The sequence below is a fragment of the Anomaloglossus baeobatrachus genome, chromosome 7 (genome assembly GCF_048569485.1).
Source record: "Anomaloglossus baeobatrachus isolate aAnoBae1 chromosome 7, aAnoBae1.hap1, whole genome shotgun sequence".
NCBI classification, from domain to species: Eukaryota; Metazoa; Chordata; class Amphibia; order Anura; family Aromobatidae; genus Anomaloglossus; species Anomaloglossus baeobatrachus.
In genome coordinates, this window is record NC_134359.1 from 68299896 (window position 1) to 68325821 (window position 25926).

Sequence of the window (25926 nt, forward strand, 5' to 3'; positions counted from 1 at the left end):
AATATTACATGATAAAGGTTGTTTTACAGGATTAAACTTCGCTGTTTTTGTCACCATGTGCATGTAGGAAAGTGCTCTTATGCTGTCCCTCATCGTAGGTGTCCCTAGGCTATCTCTAAGCTTAGGGTTACCCCTAATGGTGGAGATGCCTGAGTCCCATGATGCCTGAGTCCCATATTAGTAATATTACATGATAAAGGTTGTTTTACAGGATTAAACTTGGCTGTTTTTGTCACCATGTGCGTGTAGGAAAGTGCTCTTATGCTGTCTCTCATGGTAGGGGTCCCTAGGCTATCTCTAAGCTTAGGGTTACCCCTAATGGTGGAGATGCCTGAGTCCCATGATTCCTGAGTCCCATATTAGTAATATTACATGATAAAGGTTGTTTTACAGGATTAAACTTGGCTGTTTTTGTCACCATGTGCGTGTAGGAAAGTGCTCTTATGCGGTCTCTCATGGTAGGGGTCCCTAGGCTATCTCTAGGCTCAGGGTTACCCCTAATGGTGGAGATGCCTGAGCCCCATGATGCCTGAGTTCCATATTAGTAATATTATATGACAAAGGTTCTTTTATAGGATTAAACTTGGCTGCTTTTGTCACCATGTGAGTATAGGAAAGTGCTCTTATGCTGTCCCTCATGGTAGGGGTCGCTAGGCTATCTCTAAGCTCAGGGTTACCCCTAATGGTGGAGATGCCTGAGTCTCATGTCTGGCTAAGCTCCTGATCAGAACTGATCTGATTACCCCTTCCCACCAGGGAAAGTGAGGGAAGAGAGATGGAAACACAGATAATTTGAGACAGGGGAATACCAAAACTATGACACACTGCTAACAGTCAAGAACCAACAATAAGAGACTCAGGAGAAAAGCAAGAGCAGGAAGGTAGCAATAAAAGACAACAAGGGTTAACTCCACAACTGTACACAATAACAACAATAATAATAATATTTTTTTATTTATATAGCACCAACATATTCCGCAGCACTTTATAATTCAAAGGGGACATATACAGACAATGAGACATTACAGGATAACAAAATTCAGATACCAAGAGGAGTGCACAAGTACTAAAATTACAACCTCATCAGACCAGCTAAAATATACTATAACTGGCATTAATGGTTGTGTGCAGCCAGCATATATAGGAGGGGTGCACAGTTGATTGGCTCCCCCACAACATATGATCAAATTTGAGTCACAAACAGACCAGCAGAGATTAACTCTTACTAGCCTGCCTATGAACTACCAATCAGTTGGTTGATGCCCGAGTTAGCCTGAGCTAATTACAGACCTCAAAGAAGTTTTTGGGCGGAGTGTCAGAATTAGTAGTATGAACAGATAACGCTGCGGCCATGACAGTCGGCGATGTTTGTAAAAATCTACATGTGACCGCTTTCTTCTAGAAATAAAAAATATCTGGTATCTTGGCTCCATTGCAGTGAATGGGGCTGACCTGCAAATCTCACCCATCCTGTGTGCAGTTATTTTTGAAATGAAATAAATATTTGTTTTTCTAAACTCCTGTACAGCCCCTTTTTTCTAACGTAATTACTCCATTGTGTTGCGCGACACTTGATACAGTACATGAGTTTTAGGTGTATGGACAATCAAATCTCTGAATTAGTAAATGTTGCCTATCAGGTTATCCCATCGGCGACTGGAGTAATATTTCTGGCATGAGAAACGCTAGCAGTTTTGATGAATTTTCCAGGCGGACGTACCCCCGCCCTCCCCAGTACCTTTCCGTCTCCACCCATTCTGGCAGAATTGCCTGAATTTGGTGTGAAAATGCCAAAAGTCGCATATTTTCTGCGCTTCGTGTTTCCCACAAAAATTTGCCGACATTTCAAAGTATTTAATGACATTTTTCTGATATAAACACTTTGATAAAGCAAAGCCTATGTCTTTTCATTCGTTCAACGATTGTCTTGCAAATACTGTTTTTCTTTTTTTTTCAGGTTAGCCATCACCCCCCAATTTCTGCCTGTCACTGTGAGTCTAAGAATTTTGTCTTCTGGCAAGGTAATGGTGCAATAAAATAATATGTTTGCATACATCTCCACTTGCAGTCATTGGATCAGGTTCTGTGGCTGCCTCTTACCCTTCAATTCTGCATATCAGGAAAAAAAATGAGAATTCTATCTTCTAAGAATATATTTTAAGTTGTGAATAAGAACCAGGAGTAACTGCAAATTAATATTGAATTCTTTATTTTTTATTGTCCTGAAATATTAAGTTTAGTACATAGTTGTATGATGACTAGTTTTTTACTCTTTGTTTTGTCAATAAAGACCCTCAAATCCAATTCATAGACACAGTGTCACGCTAGGTACAGGGAAGTACCAAGCAAATGGCAAAAGGGAAGGGAATTCCTGTCTGAGGAATTGGAGATGGTGACCCCTAACCAAACCTACCATCTCTCACCCCCCTAGATAGGTTCTGCACCTATGCGCTGAGCTGGATACCTGACACTAGGTATCCCAAGTGGACCCTGGGAACAGGTGGGATGAGCTCTTCATCAACCCCACTAAACACTAAAGGAAGACACAAGGAGGACACACAGGGGAAAAATGCATGAACTACTTATCTACAGATGACACAGGTAGAAGTTCAGCAAGGTTTCAGCAATGATAACGCAAAAGAGTACAAGCCACCTGCTTGCAACCACAGCTTAAATGAACTGAATAATATCACTGGCACCAGTCCAGGGAAGATGGGAGTATTTAAGCACAAAGGGAATACTGATAATTAGCAGCTGGATGGAGGGAGTGCACCGCTGGGTCCAAAGGGGAAGAGATGAAAACCCAGCAGGAAAGCTACCTATACCAATGAATACTAACAGCAGAAACAATAGAAAGTCAGGGACCATTTTGTGCAGCCAAACGCTGTGATGTTCTGTTGCCAGAAACCTCATAACTGTCTGTCACCTGTGACACAACCGTGACACATAGAGACAAAAACGTGTCAGCCACCACTAGAGGGATAATAAAAACTTATTGCATATTGCTTTAACTATTCCAATTTGGGACTTAAGCCTGCTTTACACGCTGCAATATATCTTACAATGTGTCGGCGGGGTCACGTCGTAAGTGACGCACATCCGGCATCGTAAGGTACATTGCAGTGTGTGACAGGTACGTGCGATTGCGATTGAACGTTAAAACGTTCATCGCATACACATCGTACCTGTCTCTAGAATTGCACGTCAGATTGTTCATCGTACTCGGGATAGCACACATCGCAGTGTGTGACACCCCGGGAACGATGAACAGATCTTACCTGCGTCCTGCGGCTCCCGGCCAACAATGCGGAAGGAAGGAGGTGGGCGGGATGTTTACGTCCCGCTCAGCTCCGCCCCTCTGCTTCTATTGGCCGGCTGCCGCATGATGTCGATGTGACGCCGAACGTCCCATCCACTCCAGGAAATGGACGTTCGCCGCCCACATCGAGGTCGTATGGACAGGTAAGTACGTGTGACGGGGGTTAATCGTTTGTGTGGCACGTTCAACAAATTGAACGTGCCACACATATGATGGGAGCATTGCAAATCGCATACGATATCGTATGCAAAATTGCAACGTGTAAAGCAGGCTTTAGAATTTGTGGTTGTGAAGGTTCAGGTGTTAAGTCAAAAGTTTTATGAAAATGCGCATACACCTTAAGGCTATGTGCACGCGGTGTCTTTTAGGTGTACCCACTGCATTTTCCATGGTAAAGACTTGTGATGATGAGCGGGCACTTCCATGCTTGGTTGCTCGGTACTTGTAACTAGTGATGAGCGAGCACTACCATGATCGGGTGCACAGTACTCCTAACGAGCAGTTGGACTATAAATTAAGTCACTCTGGCATTTTTCTGGGAGATCCTTTGGAAAAATGCCTCATGTCTCCCATTGACTGCCATTATACTCGGTACACGAGTTTAGCCTGTCTGAGCGTACAACTGCTCATTACGAGTAGCAAGCACCTGAGCATGGTAGTGAGATTTTTTTTGGTCTTATATACTTATATTATTTTATTATATACTTTGTACAAACCTTTTTTATGCTGTAAATTTAGATATATGTTTGATGATGTTGTTCCAGTGGTATCGGTGCTCGCTCTCATGGGGCTCATGTGAGGTTCTTACATCATGCGACCCTTGTTCCCAATCAGTGCCGGCTTCACTCTCCCTGCCTTCAGACATATCAAACATCATGAGAAAGTGAGGGCCCAGCCACAGCTCTCACTTCCTTTTGATGGCGGGGAGATTGAAGCTGGCAATGATTGGGAACAAGGATTGCGTGAAGTAATAACCTCACATGAGCCTCGGTAGAGCGAGTACCGACACTGCTGGAAGAACACCGGCAATGAAGGTTTATTGTTTTACCAGTGGTAAACAGGATTGAGAAGGGGTTATCTGAGTAGTGGACAATCCCTTTAATTTTACAAGAGTGAGTGCAAAATATAAGATTCTCTGGCAGGTTCCAATTGTGAGGGAAGGAGTATCTTATTCTACTAAAGTCTTCAACTCAGATCTGGCAGGAATTGTTTTTTTTGTCATTTTGTTGACTTGCTGTTATACCTATTTCTGAAAAGACAATGGACAGTGACTATGCCAAATACAAATAGGGAAATTTCTTTCACCTTCACCCAGGAGCCTGAACTTTACTTCATTCATACTGAAATCTGTGACAGGATTTACCTCAGCTGCTGTTTCTAGCCTCCTCCTGCTGCTTACATCTCTTCTTACACAACTACATCAGAGGCTGGAAGTCTTAGGCTATGTGCGCACGTTGCGTACAGTCACTGCAGAAATTTCTGCAGCGATCTGAAGACCACACGTGCGCTTCAAATCGCTGCAGAAAATGTCCGTAGTGAAAAAAAAAACAAAAAACCCGATTCCATGCGCTCTGACTATAGCTCCTGCCATAGACAGGGCAGGGGCTGCAGGCAAAGCGCACGGAATAAGTGACATGTCACTTCTTAGAACGCGCGCTTCGGGCAGCAGCCGAAGCACTGCGCTCTAAGACGCCACGTGCGCACGTCTCCTGCATAATCTTCATAGATTATGCTGGGGACGCAGGAAGCATGAAGTTACGCTGCACTACAAAGCGCAGCGTAACTGCATGTAATTACGCAACGTGTGCACATAGCCTTACACAGTCGTAAACAGTAGTGAGACATTGGAGAGCCTTTTCAGCAGACTATAGTCTTTCTTCCTTAATGGGCCAGAACTATTGTTGCTAGATCATTAGACATGATTTTTTATTTTTCTAATTATATATTTTTGAGAAACGTTTTATATTTTTGACTCCTTATACTTTGCAGATTTTTCAGAATGAGATTAGTCATCTTTAGCAATTTATTAATGTGAAGTTTGATTTTCAGATGTCAGATGGAAAAATAAATTTTGGGGAAAATCCATGGAAATACTGCCTTTTGGAACAGTGAATGTTACCCTTCCAAAGTAAGTATCCTATCTATCTATCTATCTATCTATCTATCTATCTATCTATCCATTATCTATCTATCTATCTATCTATCTAACTATCTATCTATCCCTATATTCACACATACATGTGACATCCGAGTGCTGTCCGATTTTTTTTTCTTGGACAGAACTTAGATCTGTAGAGTAGAATGGATTTATTCACATATCCAGTTAAATCTCGGATCCAAGAGTGACATTTGTGAAATTCAGAGCATTTCCTATTCTCATCCGATTTGTGTATCAGAATCAGCCATTTAGGTCTATGGGCATCCATGAGACGTGGAAGCTAATACCGTGTTTTTTCAAAAATAAGCCCTCCCCCAAAAATAAGCCCTAGCTGGGATTTTCAGCAATTTCGGAGCAAGGCTTAAATATAAGCCCTACCCCGAAAATAAGCCCTAGTCACGATTCAATAATGAAGCGTCTATGCAGATAAAAAAGTTAAAGATACTGCTGGACACTTTATTATAAACAGTGGACACTCCCAAAAGAGAGAAGACCCCGCAATCATTCTCACCAGACGTCGAGCAGGAGGACCTGCAGTGGATCGCACAATCAGATTGCACACCCACACACATCAGATCGCACACCCACACACATCAGATCGCACACCCACACACATCAGATTGCACACCCACACACATCAGATCGCACACCCACATACATCAGATTGCACACCCACACACATCAGATCGCACACCCACACACATCAGATCGCACACCCACACACATCAGATTGCACACCCACACACATCAGATCGCACACCCACATACATCAGATTGCACACCCACACACATCAGATTGCACACCCACACATATCATATTGCACACCCACACACATCAGATTGCACAACCACACACATCAGATTGCACACCCACACACATCAGATCGCACACCCACACATATCATATTGCACACCCACACACATCAGATTGCACAACCACACACATCAGATTGCACACCCACACACATCAGATTGCACACCCACACACATCAGATTGCACAACCACACATATCATATTGCACACCCTCACACATCAGATTGCACAACCACACACATCAGATTGTACAACCACACACATCAGATCGCACACCCACACACATCAGGTTGCACACCCACACACATCAGATTGCATACCCACACACATCAGATCGCACACCCACACACATAAGATCGCACACCCACACACATCAGATCGCACACCCGAACTCATCAGATCGCACACACAAACACTCACCACATCCAGTGATACCAATTACTTCTGGCTGGCAGAAACCTGAGACATAGTGCAATGGAACGCAAGGACCTGCGGCTGCGGATGGAATGCTTACAGGACCTGCGATGCGTAACTTCCTCCCATCTTTCCCTGCAGCTGGAGGCATTGTGTACCGCTGATGAGGTGAGTGACTAGTGAGTGTGTGTTCGATCTGATCAGTGATTGTGTGTGTGTATTAGTGTGTGTGTCTGTATGCTATCTGATCGGTGATTGTGTGTGTGTGTATGAGTGTGTGTGATCTAATGTAGGTGAGTGGTCGGCCAGCAGCAGAGGAGGACGGCAGGCAGCATACCTGCTGGAGCGCCCGCCAGAGATCACAGGGAGAACCTGGGAGCCACGCAGAGGTCCAGGGTCTGGTAAGTATATGTCTCCTGGGAAGGGGGGGGGGGTCTGCTTTTTTGGGGGGAGGGGTAAACTTACCCCCAATCATGTTTCTCCAAGAATAAGACCTACTCCAAAAAAAAGCCCTAGTGCTTTTTGGGGAGCAAAAAAAGTATAAGACAGTGTCTTATTTTTGGAAAAACACGGTAGTAAGGGCTCTGATTTTCATCTGTGTCTCATGGATCTGTTACTGATTGATAAACTTGAATATAAACATGAGACCTTGCAAAGTTTTTGGGGGGCTTGGAAGCAAGAGAACAAGGAAAGTTCCAGGATACCACTAGGATGACACCGGAGGAAAAATCGGTCCAATGGTATTACCCACATGGATATGTGAATCCAGCTTTATCCGGTGGGCAATGCATTTTTGGATCCTGTCATTAAGCTGGGCTGTATATGGTATGCACTGTATCCAGATCCCAGGGTTCAGCCTCATATAGGTGCTTTAGATACTACGTTTAGTAGGAAGGGTTTGAGTCATGTTGTGTAGTATCCGGCTGCACCACAAGATCATTAATTTGCCTTTAGCAGACTAACAATATTTACATGATAGATTTCCTCTATGTGCCGAGTACAACAAGCGGAGACGCCTCACCAGCGCTAATTACTACTAATCTCCACCTTCCTAATTATCTCCCCAGCTGGTGACATTCAGATGCACAGTGAATCTGTACAAGGGTTTTCTGCTGGGGAGATTAACCTAACGGCTTTGTCACCTCTCCCAGTGTTTTCCTTTTGGTTATTGGCAGCGATGACAACTACTGACATAATTCATTCTGCACTAAAGCAAATATTTCACATGTTCATCAACATCAGGCACAGGAACCCTTCAAAGATCCAGACCCAGCACCCAATATCCGAGACCACTTTCTATTCTAGTGACAACCACAGCTCAGACACCCGTGCCTTTATGCGGAAGTTGGCATGAGCATCTATTCACTAATCACATATACCTTAAGGTGCATTTACACCACTTGATAAATGCCGATTGGTAATTATTTACAGATCTGGCAGACCTATTTTACCCAGATCTGAGGACAATCAGTAAAAGTTTGTTCAGTGCTCATATGCTGCAGTTGTTCTCACTGTGTAGCACACGTCCTGTCTACAATATGAAGATGTGCTGTCGAGAGCTATGATCTATCGTGCAAACCAGAAGATAATTTTCCCCAATGATGATTCCCTTAATGAAGTGTATCTCGTTAAAGCCGGCAGCAATCATGCATCCTGAAACCATGACATTCCCACCACTATGCTTGATTGTAGGCAGGACACACTTGTCTTTGTACTCCCTCCTCACCTTGTAATCATGTTGGAATGCTGCCCTGTTACCCAGTTTCTGAAGGGAGGGGATTATGATCTTCTTAAGTATGTCACAGTACATGTTGGCATTCATGGTTCCCTCAATGAACTGTAGTTCCCCTTAGCTGGCAGCACTCGTGCAGCCCCAAACCATGACACTCCCACTACCATGCTTGATTGTAGGCAGGACACACTTGTCTTTGTATTCCTCACCGATTTCGCCATCACACATGATTGACACATGTGAACCAAAGAAGTTTATCTTGGTCTCATCAGAGCACAAGACGGTTCCAGTAATCCATGTACTTATCCTGCTTGTCATCAGCAAACTGTTTGCTGACTTTCTTATCCATCATCTTTATAAGAAGATTCCTTCTGAAACTACAGCCATACAGACCAATGTGATGCAGTAAGTGGCGTATGGTCTGAGCACTGACATGCTGACCCCCTACTTCTGTCACCTCTGCAGCAATGCTGGCAGCACTCATATGTCTATTTAGAAAAGACAACCTTTGGATATGACACTGAGCATGTGCCCTCAACTTGGTTGTCCATGGCGAGCCTGTTCTGCATGGATCCTGTCTTGTTATACCTCTGTATGGTCTTGGCCACCGTGCTGCAGCTCAGTTTCCGGGTGTTGGCAATCTTCTTATATCCTAGGTCGCCGTTATGTAGAGAAACAATTCATGTTATCAGCTCCTCAGCGAATTCTTTGCCATGAGATGCCATGTTATACCTCCAGTGACAAGTATGAGAGACTGTATGAGTGATAACACCGAATGTAACACACTTGCTCCCCATTCACAAATGAGACCTTGTAACACTAATTAGTCACATGATACCGGGGAGGGAAAATGGCTAATTGGGCACAATTTGGCCATTTTCACTTAGGGGTGTACTCACTTTTGCTGCCAGATGTTTTAACATTAATGGCTGTGTGTTGAGTTATTTAGAGGACCTCAAAATTACACAGTTATACAATCTGCACACTGACTACTGTACATTTGAATTCAATATCCTAGGATAAGGAAAAAGTGCACAATAGCTCCAATGTACAATTATTTTTATTAATTAATTAATTAATTAATTAGAAACAAACTACAATTAAAAATTCCACAAAACAAGGGATCCAGAAAAGGGCCTTATAAGCTCCAGGTTATCAATAATCAAATAATACCATGAGATTGAATTAACATACAATTTTCCAATTGTTGGTGAGAAGGTTGTATATAATAGCTTTTTCTATATAATAGTAATTAATTAGCAATTAATACCCCTACATACATTATGCATAACGAATAATTATCTCTAATAAAGTGCAATAGTAATGAGGCAGTAAATATCTAGTAAATAATTATTAATATATCCAATTACTTGAAGGTACAATAATGAATGCAGTAAGCCTTTTAACAATCAATTAATATATTAAGTGTTTCAAATTCAATTAAGTTACTATATAAATTATGTTACCAGACAGTATATAACCTAGATATAGTAATTCATCAACTAAGATGCTTCAGATATAATGATTATGACCACAATTATTTACATGGCTTCAATAGTTAGTGAATCCCTCTATGGATCAATTGATCTACAATGGTGAACACTACTAATGGAAACCACACCAACCTGTAAAGGGTGCTTTACACGCTGCGACATCGCTAACGATATATCGTTGGGGTCACATCGTTAGTGACGCACATCCGGTGCCGGTAGCGACATCGTAGCGTGAGACACCAAGGAGCGACGTTCAACGATCGCAAAATCTTTCAAAATTGATGATCGTTGGCACGTCGCTCCTTTCCTTAATGTCGTTGCTGCTGCAGGTACGATGTTGTTCGTCGTTCCTGTGGCAGCACACATCGGTATGTGTGACACCGCAGGAGCAACGAACATCTCCTTACCTGGCTCCACCAGCTATGAGGAAGGAAGGAGGTGGGCGGGATGTTACATCCCGCTCATCTCCGCCCCTCCGCTTCTATTGGACGGCTGCCGTGTGACGTCGCTGTGACGCCGCACAACCCGCCCCCCTTAGAAAGGAGGCGGTTCGCCGGCCAGAGCGACGTCTCAGGGCAGGTAAGTCCGTGTGACGGGTGTATTCAATCGCCACAGGCAGCGATTTGCCCGTGTCGCACAACCGACGGGGGCGGGTACACTCACTAGCACGCAGCGTGTAAAGTACCCTTTAGGCTCTGTGCCCACGTGTGCGTATTGCATGCAGTTATGTTGCGTTCTGCACTGCACCGTAAATGCATGCGTCCTGCGTCCCCTGCACAATCTATGAAGATTGTGCATTATCCATGTGCACGCATGTGCTGCCAAATCGCTGCATTCTAAAAAACAACATGTCACTTATTCCGTGCGCTTTGGATGCAGGTCCCGCTCTGTCTATGGTGGGGGCTGCATCCAGAGCGCATGAAATTGGCTTTTTCACTGCATTCATTACACAGTGTTTCTGCAGCGATTTGAAGCGCACATGTGCTGTTCAAATCGCTGCAGAAATTTCTGCAGGGACACAACGCAATGTGCGCACATAGCATTACACCTAACAGCAGAAACAAGTTGTATAATGGTGCTGGATAAGTCAGCTATATAGCTGCATGTACCATATATATTTAACTGCAGAGGTAAGTATATATAATGTTGCTGGGTAAACCAGCTATACTACTATCAAGAGCTGCAGATAAATATATATAATTGATAGGTGGATAATGTAATAATATACTAATGCAATATACTGCAGATAATAATTTAGTTACTGTTGCTGGTACAACCAGCTACGTCATTCTTAATCACTGCAGGTGAATATATAGGCAACATAACAACTAGTGATGTGCCTAACCGTAAACCAGGAAATGAGCTGGAGCCTGGAGTGAATGAGGACCGCGTCCCAACGTGCGTTTCCACTTTCTTCTTCAAGGGACGTGGAGTGAGAAGTTAGGAGGTTACCGTATATAGGAATTATCTACACCTGCCTTATAAGTTAGCCGCTCAATATAGCGGCGCATTGAACTCTGCGAGAGGAGCCAATGGCCTCTTCTTGCCCCCGGTCCATCGAATGCAATCCGCGGGTCAGCGTCATGGCAACCAGTGCCATTGGTCTGACGTATGTGTGCATGTGCACCACCTTGCCATGCTCCATTTTCAATTAGGGATGTACTCACTTTTGCTGCCAGCGATTTAGACATTAATGGCTGTGTGTTGGGTTATTTAGAGGGGACCAAATTTACAGTTATACTAGCTGCACACTGACTACTGTACATTGTATCAACGTGTAGGACCTTCAGTGTTGTTCTGTGAAAAGATATAATAAAATATTTACAAAAATGTGAGGGGTGTACTCACTTTTGTGATATACTGTATAATATACACAAATTGGTCAAATTTTTGAGTCTGGTATTAAAGGGAACCTGTCATGAGATTTGTCCCCTATAAGCTGCGGCCACCACCACTGAACTCTTATATACAGCATTCCAGAATACTATATATAAGAGCCCAGGCCGCTGTGTAGAATGTAAAAATCAGTTTATAATACTCACCTAAGGGTCGGTGCGGTGCAGACTGGTCGGATGGGTGTCTCCATTCTCCCAGTCCGGTGCTTCCTCTTTTGGCCATCTTTGTCCTCCTTCTTCTGAAGCCTGGGTGCATGACGCGTCCTACGTCATCCATACTAGCCGGTATTGAGGTCCCGCGCCGGTGCACTACAATACTTTGATCTGCCTTGCTCGGGGCAGATCAAAGTGCGCCTGCGCAGGACCTCAATGCCGGCAAGTGTGCATGACATAGGACGCATCATGCACCCAGACTTCAGAAGGAGGACAAAGATGACCGAAAGAGGAGGCGCCGGTACTGGAGAACAAAGACACTCATCTGCCCCGCACCGCACCTTAGGTAAGTATTATAAAGTGATTTTTACGTTCTACACAGCGGCCTGGGCTCTTATATACAGCGTGTTACAATACTGTATATAAGAGCTCACTGGTGGTGGCCGCAGCTTATAGTCACCAAATCTGGTGACAGGTTCCCTTTAAAATAGATGGACATGCTTAATTATTTTTCTATAGTCTCCTGTGACTAGAAGGACAATGATAATGATAATTATAATCGGTTATTAGATCTTTTCTTTTGTTATTTGTAGGTATGGAGATTGCTATGTCTGGAATAAAGTGACGACCTGCATACACAACATCCTCAGCGGTAGAAGATGGATTGAACATTACGGGGAAATCACCATTCGGAACTCAAAAAGCAGCACTTCTGCGTGTAAGATGACATTCATCAAGGTACGGGGGTTACCTCTTATTTTTTCTCAATGATTATATTGGGTTAAATATGCTGCAAGAATTGACCTGCTGCAGATGTGAATCTGATGCAAATATGCAAGGGAAAAACTAATATGTGCATGAGATTTCATAATTCTCATTCACTTTGCTGGTGCTGTAAAACGTTGTGTATTTTCCGCATCAAATCAGTGCAGAAAGAAACTCATCAAAAACGTTATATATGCACATACCCTTACAGAGTCGCCCTTGGGGGGCCCAGAATTTAAGAACCTCTTCTGTGAAACCTAGATACTTTAATAAGGCAAAAGAACATTATAGCTTCGTATTGAGAGAATAAAGGCTACTTTACACACAACAATATCGTTAGCGATCTCGTTAGCGATGTGACACGCCCAGATCGTTGTTAGGATTTGCCGAGATCGCTCATAGGTCGTTTTGTAGCGGTCACACGTACACATCTCACAGACGACGCTACATCGTTCAGCGATATATTGTTTGACCAAGGCGGTCGTGTGGATGTTGTTCGTCGTTGGCAGGGTGTCAAACGTAGCAATATGTCTGATGCGTTCCAAACGACGAACAATATTTTGAAATTGAACGATGTGTCAACAATCAACGATTTTCAACCTATTTGCGATCGTTCGGAATCACACGTAGGTGTCACACGCAACGACGTCGCTAACGATGACGGAAGTGCATCACGGAATCCGTGACCCCGACGACATATCGTCAGATAAATCGTAGCGTGTAAAGCGGCCTTTAGTCCAGTGACTAAAACAGAAGACTGGAAATCTCATACTTTTTTACTGATTTCGACTCCACTCAATGCTAGCTCCGAAGCCAAAGACCTGCTAGTTGTTTGCCTAAAGAATATGTCCCAAAAATGAGGAGAAGACACTGAAGAAGTCTGGCCTCTTCCATCATACATCATTTTTTTACATATGGTAATTTTTTTAAAGTTGAAGATGACCTGTCAGCTGCTCAAAAAAATTGGTTTATTGTTTATTTTGTTTTTACGCTATGTCACTCCTTTGCAGAAGTATTCACATTTTTTGCTTTAAGAGCGCAGTATGTGAAATCTCTGTAGTTAAACTGGGTGTTTTATCAGAGTCTCCTCTAAGGGGCGTGCGATTTCAACTCTCCTTCCCAGATGCTGTTGAGCTGTGATTGGCAGTGACTGGGAGGGAGGGGTGTAAGCGCACGCCCCCAGAGAAGACGCTGAAGAATCGCCCAGTTGGACAACAAGAAGAGATTTCACATAATGCTCCAAAATCAACAGTTGTGAATAACTCTGCAAGTGCGCAACGTAGCTCAAAATGGAAAAAAGCAGCAGAATCAGAAGAGCTCAGGGATTTTTTTTTAAGGGATTTTTTTTTTTTTTGCGCAAGTGACAGGCTCTTATTATTGCAAGAAACTTTAGCCTCGATTCATCAACATCAGCAATTTTAATGCTAGTCTTGATGGGATGAGGTGGAGTTAGATGGTCCTGATGAGTCAGCTACGTCTGACAAATGGCATGAGCCTCCGTACTCCACACCACAAATCTTACTCCAGTTAATGACTGGAGTAAATAATGTCACAGCTCGTCATGAATTTGACAAGCTGTGGTGTCATATCATCGTTCTGCCATAACATATATATATATATATATATATATATATATATATATATATATATACCGTGTATATATACATGCATATAAACATTTTCTTCTTTACTAGGGAAATTATTGGAGCTCCAGCGTAAATGAGATTCATGGAGTAGTGATGGATCAAGAAGGAAAGGTTGTACATCGACTTTTTGGGAAGTGGCATGAGGCCTTATATCGTGGTGATGCCCCAGCAGCAAAATGCATATGGAGACCAGGTATAACAAAGCCACTAACAGGGCTGTGTTAGTGTTTGGTAGTTGTTTGGTAGCATTTCTGATGTATGTACGTAACATAAAAGTTGGCATAGAACTGATAGCTATGTCCTTGTAAATAGCGATGTGCAAACCCGAACTGTAAAGTTCGGGGTCCGTACCGGACACCTAGCGTCTATGCATGGACCTCAAACACGGACTTACCCAGGGAAGTCCATGTTGATGTTTAGATTTGGCCACCCGGATAAAAATAATTTAAAAAAAAAGCAAAATAAGGATTAAAGCTGGACAATTATACTTACCGAGTCTCACATGTGGTTGCACACTGCTTCTGGGTCCACTTATTAAACCTCATGAATACTCACTACTTCCCCCACCCACCCTCTGTAATTGGAAAAAATGGTGTATGGCTCCCCCTATTTTGATACTCAGCACAGATAAAGCATAGCTGGAAGCTGCAGCGCCCAGCTGTTTGCAGTATTATGGCTGTGTATCAAAATACAAGGGAACCGTGTGGCTTTTTTTTAAAAATTATTTAAATAAATAAATAATTTAATAAAACGGTGTGAGGACACCCCCAATTTTGATACCCAGAAAATATAATACAGACAGCTAGGGGCTGGTATTCTCAGGCTGGGGAGGCCCATGGTTATTTGGCCCTCCCCAGCATAAAAATTGCAGTCTGCAGCTGCCCCAAGATTGACGCATCCATTAATGTGCAAATCTTGGAACTTTACCTAGCTCATCCCAATTGCCCTGGAGCATTGGCAATAAAGGTAATATAAGGGGTTAATGACAGCTGTGATTTTTTGCTGTCATCAAGTCCAAGGCTAGTAAAGGGGAAGGTTCAATGAGACCCCCACATTACTATTCGTATAAGTAAATAGAAATAAACACAAAAGACAACGAAAAAACCTTTATTTATAAAAAAAAACAAAAAAACCACCCTCTTTTTCCAATTTATTAACCCTCAAAACACCCTTGCAGGTCCAATGTAATCCATAGACACGACATTCCTGACAATCCCGGCTCTGCTACATCTGAGATCGCAGTGTGCAGTAACATTAGAAAACGTGACCAATCACTGCAGTGTCAGGGACACACTGACGGAGCCGCAGCGGTGAAAAGAGATGTCAGTGAGTTCACTTGAGGTCACAGCTGGCTGTTCTCACGATACCCCAGCTGTGACCTCAGGTGAAGTCATTGAACTCCATATCGGATTAGGCTATATGCACACATTGATTATTTGCTTGCAGACATTTTTGAACCAAATCTGAATCTCATGGCAAGACAAAGTACCAAAACCGCATAAAAAACATGTGGTCTTGGTGTGTCTTTTTGCCCCTATGCAGCTGCGGAGCTTGCACACAGTATACAGGTTTGGCAAAAATTAAGAGACCACTGCAAAATTTTCAGTTTTTCAGATTCTTCTCTTTATATGTATATTTTTGAGTAAAATGTAAATTGTTTTTTATTCTATAAACTACTGACAACGTCTCCGAATTTCCAACCAATAAATTTTGTATTTATTTTGTAAAAAGGAGAAATGGTCAAAATAACAAAAAATGGATTGCTTTCACACCTCAAATAATGCAAAGAAAACAAGTTCATAATAATTTAGAAACAATAATACTAATAATGTTTTACCTCAGGAAGAGTTCAGAAATCAATATTTTGTGCAATAACCATGATTTTTAATCACAGCTTTCATGCATCTTGGCTGCTTTCCACCAGTCTTTCACACTGCTTTTGGGTGACCTTATGCCACTCCTGGTGAAAAAATGTAATCAGTTCTTCTTTGTTTGATGACTTGTGGCTATCCATCTTCCTCTTGATTACATTGCAAAGGTTTTCAATGGGGTTCAGGTCTGGAGATTGGGCTGGGCATGACAGGGTTTTGATGTGGTGGTCCTTCATCCACACATTGATTGACCTAGCTGTGTGGCCTGGCGCATTGTCCTGTTGGAAAAAAAAACAGTCCTCAGAGTTGGGGAACATTGCCTGAGCAGAAGGAAGCAACTGTTTTTCCAGGATAACCTTGTATGCGGCTTGATTCATACGTCCTTCGCAAAGTTTATTCTGCCCAATTTCTAGAGTAAGGTAATCTTCTCTGATGAGTCTAATTTTCAGCTTTGCTCAAGACCTGGTCATCCAATGGTTAGACGGAGACCTGGAGAGGCGTACAAGCCACAGTGTCTTGCACCCACTGTGAAATTTAGTGGTTGAGGATCGGTGATAATCTGGGGATGCTTCAGCAAGGCTTCAATTGGGCAGATGAAACTCTGCGAAGGAATATAAATATATATATATATATATCTTTCTAACCTTAACCAGCCCCTGTTATTTCTGGATTAGTTTAAATTAAAGATACAGATATAGAGATGATGATTCCAGTCAGATGATAATTAGTTACTGATGTAAAGTTTTATATGTTTTTGTACTCTTTACAAGGTTCCATGCCAACTGATTATGAACTCTATTACGGCTTCACCAGATTTGCCATTGAACTGAATGATCTGGATCCAGTGATGAGGGAATTCCTTCCAAAAACCGATGCAAGATTCAGGCCGGATCAGAGGTAATCATTTATCAACCGCCCCTCCCCCATCCTGCAAAACGTGTTTCGGACACATGCACCGACAGGGCCACTGACTGTAATGGAGCACACTACGTTAGCGTGTGCTCTGTTTTGTACCATTTTTGCACATATACGTTTTCTGCAGACGGACTCCCGATTGTGGTCGACTATGTTCGGATGTCCGTCTGCAGAAAACGTATATGCACATAAATGGTACAAAAAGGAGGACACGCTAACGTAGTGTGCTCCATTACAGTCAATGGCCCTGTCAGCGCATGTGTCCGAAACACGTTTTGCAGGGTGGAGGAGAGGCGGTTCGGAAGTATGCCCGACGGGACAACTGAATGTAAGGCAAAATGCAGTGTGAAAGTAGCCTATGGCTTTTTTCCTCGGGACCCAGCTTCTACATGCCTTGCTATACATTTGTCCCTGAGCCCCACTTTCCCATGCTCTACTAAACATTTTTCCCTCAACACCCAGCTTTCCCATGTTCTATAACACATCTTTCCCTCAGCATGCAGCTTTCCCATGCTCTGCTATACATTTTTCCTTCAGTACCCAGCTTTCCCATGCATGCTCTGATATCAAGGGCAAGCTGGGTGCTGAAGTAAAGATGTACAGCAGATCATCGGAAAGCTGGATGCTGAGCTAAAGATGCATAGCAGAACATCGGAAAGTTGGATGCTGACGGAAACATGTATAACAGAACATGGGAAAGCTGGGTGCTGAAGGAAAGAGGGGATATCAGAACATGGGAAAGCTGGGTGCTGAAGGAAAGAGGGATATCAGAACATGGGAAAGCTGGGTGCTGAAGGAAAGAGGGATATCAGAACATGGGAAAGCTGGGTGCTGAAGGAAAGAGGGATATCAGAACATGGGAAAACTGGGTGCTGAGGAAAATATGTATAGAAGACCATGGGAGGGCAGGGTGCTGAGGGAAAGATCCGAGTGTCAACATAATTATCCTGTACTTCGAGCTGGGGGAGGTGAGAGGAGACGGTGGGAAGGGGGGGGCAGGCCCTTATTTTGCACCTGGGCCCCTTAAACTCTAGTTACGCCCCTGGTTGCAACGGTGGGCAGTGCTATTCTCTGCCCATGCTCAATTACCTCCTGCACTGCACCCCTTCCACTGTTCTTTGTTGACAGCCTTAGCCTTGTCCCAACATAACTGTGAGAGCCTAAGAACTTGTGGTGCTCAGGACCGTCCACTGGACACTGGCCTTTTGTTTCCAGCTTTCAAGGACTCTAAGCTACTTCTGGAGTGCCCATTAGCTATATACATCCGGGCACTTTACTCTACAGCTGTGGGTATTGGGACTCAGCTGTCAGACACAGCCAGACTCCTCACAGAGAAGGAAAACATAAATTATTATGATGTTTACCTTCTGCATCTCTGTGTTCACAACTCCTGTTACTGGGACTGGTTTATGAGCAGATCAGCAATAAAAAAAAATGTATTGATATATTAAAATCTCCCAATGGCCTTTTAAGACCTTATTGGGGGCACTGTGTGTGAAATCAATAAAAAAAATAAATACATAAAAAAAGTAAAAATTAAATTTGACAAAACAATATCTTTATAAATGCAATAAATAAAAAAACAATAGAGATACTGCTAGTCGAAATCACTTTTTCTAACCTTTCCCTATAGAGATTATTTTTACATATTGACATTTTTTTTCAACTATGGATGAGCGAGCACGACCATGCTCAGGTGCTTGGGACTCGTAACAAGTGATGAGTGAGCACTACCATGTTCAGGTGCTCCATACCCATAACTAGCGATGAGCGAGCACTACCATGCTCGGGTGCTCTGTACTTGTAACTAGTGATGAGCGAGCACTACCATGCTCGGGTGCACGTAACGAGCATTCGGATGCTCACACGGCCTTGACTTGCGTACCGGGTATAGTAGAAGGCAAAGAGGAGCGCGAGCATTTTTTCTGTATATTTTCCCCATTGACTTCCATTATACTTGGTACATAAGTCAAGCCCGTCCGAACGTCTGACTGCTCATTACGAGTACCGCGCACCCTAGCATGGTAGTGCCCGTTCATCAGTGGTTACGAGTACTGAGTACTCGAGCATGGTAGTGCTCACTCATCACTAGTTACGAGTACTGGGCACCCGAGCATGATAGTGCTCACTCATCACTAGTTACGAGTACTGAGCACCCGAGCATGGTAGTGCTCACTCATCACTAGTTACGAGTACTGAGCACCCGAGCATGGTAGTGCTCACTCATCACTAGTTACGAGTACTGAGCACCCAAGTATGGTAGTGCTCACTCATCACTAGTTACGAGTAGTGATGGGCGATCCCCCCTGATGGTCGGGATCGGAGAGACTCGCCCGATCATTTTGTAAAGATCGGGATCGAGGTAACACGATCTTGCGTCCGATCACCGATCTTAGGCTTTACAGTTGTGGGATGGGGCGGGGGGGGGTTTGTAAAATAAAGAATGCAGTTAATAATAAACATTGTCATTATAGTTACAGGTCCCGCAACGTGTCCTGCAGACTCTGTCTCCCGCCGCTTCTGTTTCTGTGTCCGATTATCGCAGTGCCCTTCCGGTAACCTTCGCTGAAGATAGGACCTTCCGTGACGTCATAGCCATGAGATCAGTCATGTGGGAATGTTGTATTATCTCATTGGCTACAGACTGGGTCACATGACTGTGATGTCATGCAATTTCCTGTAGTGTCAGCATGCTCGCCGGTACTCAGTGCTTGCCCAAGCATCTCAGTACTCTCTGTATACTCGGCGAGCGCCGTCTACCGGCGAGATGCTCGGCTCCCCCTCCCTGTTCAGACAGCGTCTATACACAGTGAGAAGCACAGAGAGCCAAGTCAGCTCTGCTACATCGCCCTCTACAGAGCAAGAAGCATACTGACAGTGAGGGGATGTTTGCTCTTGTGTCTCACATGGGCATCACCCCGCACAGACTGATCTCAGGACAGGAGCGCTTTAGCTGCATGGAAAGGCTCCCTGCACACGTAAACAGGGTACACATCGGGTTACTAAGCAAAGCGCTTTGCTTAGTTACCCGATATTTACCCTGGCTACATGTGCAGGGAGCCAGCGCTAAGGGGTGTACGCTGGTAACCAAGGTAAATATCGGGTAAACAAGCAAAGCGCTTTGATTAGTTACCCGATATTTACCCTGGCTACGTGTGCAAGGAGCCAGTGCTAAGCGGTGTACGCTGGTAACCAAGGTAAATATTGGGTAACCAAGCAAAGCGCTTTGCTTAGTTACCCGATATTTACCCTGGCTACGTGTGCAAGGAGCCTAACTGAACAGCCCGAACTACGGGCCGACAGGACGACGCCTGACACTTTTCCCCGCACCCACACAGAGCCCTGACTCCCCGGTGAGTGCTGCACCCCCGGGAGACCACACCGGTAACCCAGCCAACACATACCCACCGCTCGCCTTGGCCCCCCGCACACATTACCACGCTCGTCTCCACCCCCCCCCCCCCCCGCACTCCTCCCTCCGCATGTATACACTAAACATACACATACACAAATAGTCATCTGTCCCCAGCCATGCAGTCCCCATCACGGACGTCCTCAGCGCCATGGCCCCGCTCCGCTCCACCCCCCCGCACTCATTACTCCACTCGGCTTTGCCCTCCCCCGCACTCCACTATATACTGTATACACTGAACACACACACTCCTGGTTAGTTACCTGTCCCCAGCCATGCAGTCCCCGGCACTAACGTCCTCAGCGCCATGGCCCCGCTCGGCTCCACCCACCCCGCACTCCGCCCCCCGCACACATTACCCCGCTCGGCTTTGCCCACCCCCCGTACTCCGCCCTCCGCATGTATACACTGAACACACACCTGGTTAGTTACCTGTCCCCAGCCATGAAGTCCCCGGCACTGACGTACTCAGCGCCATGGCTCCGCTCGGCTCCACCCACCCTGCACACATTACCCCGCAGGATGGGGGCACATGTCAGGATGGGGCCTGCACCACGATGGGGGCACATACCAGCATTGGGCCACATCACAGCATAAGCATATTTTTACTTAACTTTACACTGTTCGTGGCCTTCTTTCATTACAAGCCATGGACGTCATTAAACATTAGACTCCTCTATTAAAACTGTTCCTTCTGTTGTTTGTCATTTTAAAACCAATAAACAATTATAAGAAAACTAAATTAAACCTAACCCATCCAGTCCATTCATTACCCTATTATTCAATCTGCTACCCTACATACACATTCTAGACCACCCGATACGTTAGAATCGGGCCACCTTCTAGTGTTTTTTAATAATGTGCTTTCTTTTTACATCCCCTGGACCTGATCTGTAACAAAGGCTTTCCAGGAAAGCTCGTGATCGTGCACACGATCACTATGTGATTGGTACGATCCCCGATCTTTACAGATCAGGATCGCCCATCCCTTGCTATGAGTATCGAGCTCCTGAGCATGGTAGTGCTCGCTCATCCATAATTATGAGTACCGAGCTCCTGAGCATGGTAGTTGTCGCTCATCCATAATTATGAGTACTGAGCACCTGAGCATGGTAGTTGTTGCTCGTCACTTATTAGGAGTACTGAGGACCTGAGCATGGTAGTGCTCAATCAACCCTAATCTCTATGTAAAAGGGAAGGCAATGTAAAATGTTTTAGCCATCTTTGTGAAAAAAAAATGGTGAAAAATAGTCAATCATTTTCTTTTTCTTCACATCTTCTCCTTACAAAAAGAATATAAAAATGACATTAAGCTCCATGTATCATGGGGGAAAAAAAGAGGGAAATTTTTGAGCATCTAAATGATAACATTTTTTAGAACCATTAAAAGTGCATGTATAATACCCAAAAATGTGCCTGGTCAGGAATGAATGGAAATGTCCAAGTCCTGAACTGGTTGAAGTACATCTAATTTGGATTTCCTTTTGGATTTCTTCAGGTTACTTGAAGAAGGGAGTGTTGAAGCTGCCTCTACAGAAAAACAAAGAATAGAAGAGCTGCAGAGAAGTAGGAGAAAGTACTTGGAAGATAACCATATAGAATATATACCAAAATATTTCCGGTAAAGTTTAAGAAACTCCTTCTTGTTTCCTGTTCAGATCACTTCAAGAGTGCAGGGATGTCCCACTTGTACCCCTTTCCATTGCTCAGCACATTCATGCAAACAAAATAATCATTGGTGAATGTGAAAAACTTTCTAATGAATACTTAGGGGTACTTCTCACATAGCGAGATCGCTGCTGAGTCCCGGTTTTTGTGACGCACCAGTGACCTCATTAGCGATCTCGCTGTGTGTGACACTGAGCAGTGACCTGGCCCCTGCTGTGAGATCGCTGCTCGTTACACACAGTGCTGGTTCATTTTTTGGACGTTGCTCTCCCGCTGTGAAGCGCACATCGCTGTGTTTGACAGCGAGAGAGCAACGATCTGAATGTGCAGGGAGCAGGGAGACAGCTTCTGGCAGCCTGCGGTAAGCTGTAACCAAGGTAAATATCGGGTAACCAAGCGAAGCGCTTTGTTTGGTTACCCGATATTTACCTTAGTTACCAGCGTCCGCCGCACTCAGGCTGCCAGTGCCGGCTCCCTGCACACGTAGCCGGAGTACACATCGGGTAAATAGGCAAAGCGGTTTGCTTATTAACCAGATGTGTACTCTGCCTAGGCGTGCAGGGAGCCAGCGCTAAGCGGTGTGCGCTGGTAACCAAGGTAAATATCGGGTAACCAAGTGCTTGGTTACCCGATATTTACCTTAGTTACCAAGCGCAGCATCGCTTCCACGCGTCGCTGCTGGCTGGGGGCTGGTCGCTGGTGAGATCTGCCTGATTGACAGCTCACCAGCCATGTAGCGACGCACCAGCGATCCTGACCAGGTCAGATCGCAGTTGGGATCGCTGGAGCATCACCAAAGTGTAACGGTACCCTCACAATGGATAAAAACACTGCTCCTTCAGGATACTGTGGAAGACCGTGAGCTGTGGGGGTCTAGCTGGCACTAATACTTTACTAATGGAAGGCGCAAGATTTATATAATAACGTAATTAGAGTATAATGTTAACAGCATTATAGTAGTGAGGAGTCTTCTACCTTCCAGGGAGACATAGAATTTGCCTTTATCCATAACCGATAAATGTGCCTTTAGGTTATCCTTGCACAAGAAACTGTCTGGGAAGTTTCAGGAGAGTTTGGTGACTTTCGGAAGATTTGGGAACTCTTCCAGTAATCTTGAAAGTCTTCCCTATTTCTGAGAGTTTCCAGTATTTTTTTTTAGGAGTGTTAGTAAGTATGTATTAGTGCCACTGGTGACAATGTGCCAGGCAGGGGTGTCGATAAAGGGTCATGGGTCCTGGTGTCAAAGTTTAGCTTGTTACCCCCATGGCTACAACACTGGTGGTCGGCACTGGATTGCTTTTGGACACAGTGAAGGGTTTGCCTACAGCCAATACTAGGGGGGACCCACTGCATAGAGACACTTTTGCAGCTTTCATTGAGATCAATATTATCTGTATTAATCAGTATGTAGTGGGCTCCTCCTTGTGGTGGCTGCAAGATGATTGCAAGAAGAGAAGCAAGGATTTTGGATATGTGTAAAAAAATGACTTGACCCTTTCATTTTATAAAATAACTCAAAGTGATCGAGAAACATCTTTGTGGCAATTTGGAAAGGTCCAATTGCAAGAAACAAACTTTTATGACACAATGGAAATTAGGTCGCAAATGTCTAGTGAGCAGTCCTAATTCTGGCAAGTGCTTGATCACCTCCAATAACTCTGCCCTAAACCCAACATGCTTGGTTTTGGTTGACAGCTTCAGCATCGTCCTACCATCATTGAATTCTAAGCCAAAAGGATGACACAATTTACTGAGGAAAGTGTAAGGACTTCCTAAGCTTAGGACCACCCATTGAACACTTGGGACTTTATTTACATGTGTGAGAAAAGCTGGTTTTATATGCAATTAGACATCTCTCGATGGCCATTGCTATGTCTGTTTTGGTAACTGCATACTCGACTATCTTCATAAGACGTAGAGATAAAGGAAGGGCACATGCAGTTCCGGTGCTCCATTCCATCCCTACAGTGATGAGCAAGCACTAAGATGCTAAATTGCTTGGTATTTAAAATAAGAAGGTTAGATGGGCTTGAATCGATTATTGAGTATAATGGAAGTCATTGGGAAAATCAAGCAATTTTCCAGAAGAGTCTTCCATAAAAATTGAGTCTTCCATTGACTTCCATTATACTCGTTACTTGAAATTTGTGTACTGAGCACTTGATTATCTAAGTGCTCGCTCATCACTACACCCCTACTGGCTACGGTCTTGCATTTTGTAGTAAGACCCATTGAATGTGTATGGGGGCCCTAGACTCCTGATGGATGGGCAGATGACGATCGGACATGTCTAATTTCGGACTGCCGGTTATATTGTCTCCTGGAGATAATCCACCAGCTGACTTGTCTGGCGACGGCTTTCTAATAGATCATTTACTCAATTGGATTACCCTTTTAAACTGGAAGCATCCCACCTCCTTTAATTTTAGCATCAGTTGGGTCCCAGGGATTGGATTTCCCCAATCAGACATAGCATACCTATAGGCCATTATATCTGTTTTCGCTAGAGGGCTTTATTCCTGATTTAATTAATTTCTCCTTCTTTCTATGTTCTATTTGCAGGAAGGTGATTGATGCCCATAATAAGGAGTTTTGGGTTTCTAACGACTCCTACTGGGACATTCGCAAGGACCCTGGTTTTAGTAAAATTGAATTACCCATTCTTTGGTGATGTCAGAACTACCATTCTATCAACGAATCAATATCTATGCACAGTTCGGTTTCATATCGCTACAAGATTATTTTTTTTTGTGATGCACCACGCCATTTGCTTTTATATTCATTTTTAAATAACGATTTGCTTGTATAACATGTAAAATATACAGATATATTTGCTGCATTTGTAGAAAGACGCAGAAGTACAGAAGCTTTGGACCTTTTACTTCTAGACTTAACCTGCTGTAGAAATAGACGCAATGATTTCCCGTCATCCCAGCAACCTTATTCATTATCAGAACATTTGTCATTAGAGAACAATTGCATAGATTTTTTGCTATTATTGGAATAATTTTCCGAAGGGAAAAATATTCAGATTATTGCAAATATCACTACGCAGCAATATCACGGATACTTCTCTAGAGAAACTCATCAGATACAAATGTCTGGTCTACTGATGATCTGACGAGAACATTTAGGTTTTCACAATATTAAATGTTATATTATTAATCCCTGGTAATTCCATGAAAATATAAAGTGAAGCTCTAGCTTTGATTTGGGGCTGATGATTGTCGGTTGGTTGTTTTGGAACTTTTTGAGTTCTAAGAGTGCGGTGTGATGAAGTTTATTGGACCCTGCTATTAGTATGAAGCTTGCAAAGTTGTTTTTTTTGTTTTGTTTTGTTTTTTTTACAACTGTAAAAACTAATGCAATTTTTGATCAGACATTGAATTAGGCAGACAATTTTGATTTTGGCAACTCTGTAGAACAAAGCTGTAAGGACTAATCTGTCCATAAGTGTGCCGCCCTTTTTGTTCATCAACCCATTCACTTGAGCGGACAGGTTTGCTCTTCTTTTTTTTTTTTTGTAGATCAAGGATTCACTCCCCCCAAAAAATGATATGAAAACATCCATTGAATTTAATATGTCGATGTTCTTTCCATTGACAAAAGCTATACAGGTACTCGGCACTCCAAGTGATAGATATTTCATGAAGACTTTATTATAAGAGCGC

The 25926-nt window shown here is 43.7% G+C and overlaps 1 protein-coding gene across 6 annotated transcripts in view; it reads left to right on the forward strand.

Moving 5' to 3' along the window:
• The window catches only part of OSBPL6 (oxysterol binding protein like 6), a 337550-nt gene extending 311958 nt beyond the window's left edge, over positions 1-25592 (forward strand). For all 6 annotated transcript variants that reach the window (XM_075317384.1, XM_075317383.1, XM_075317385.1 and 3 more), the window contains 7 exons: positions 1958-2021; positions 5369-5447; positions 12572-12716; positions 14438-14582; positions 17031-17157; positions 22086-22208; positions 24818-25592. In XM_075317384.1, the coding sequence (XP_075173499.1) occupies positions 1958-2021; positions 5369-5447; positions 12572-12716; positions 14438-14582; positions 17031-17157; positions 22086-22208; positions 24818-24926 (792 nt within the window). In that variant the 3' untranslated portion in view covers positions 24927-25592. The remainder of the gene's footprint in view (positions 1-1957; positions 2022-5368; positions 5448-12571; positions 12717-14437; positions 14583-17030; positions 17158-22085; positions 22209-24817) is intronic.
• Positions 25593-25926: the final 334 nt, after the last annotated feature.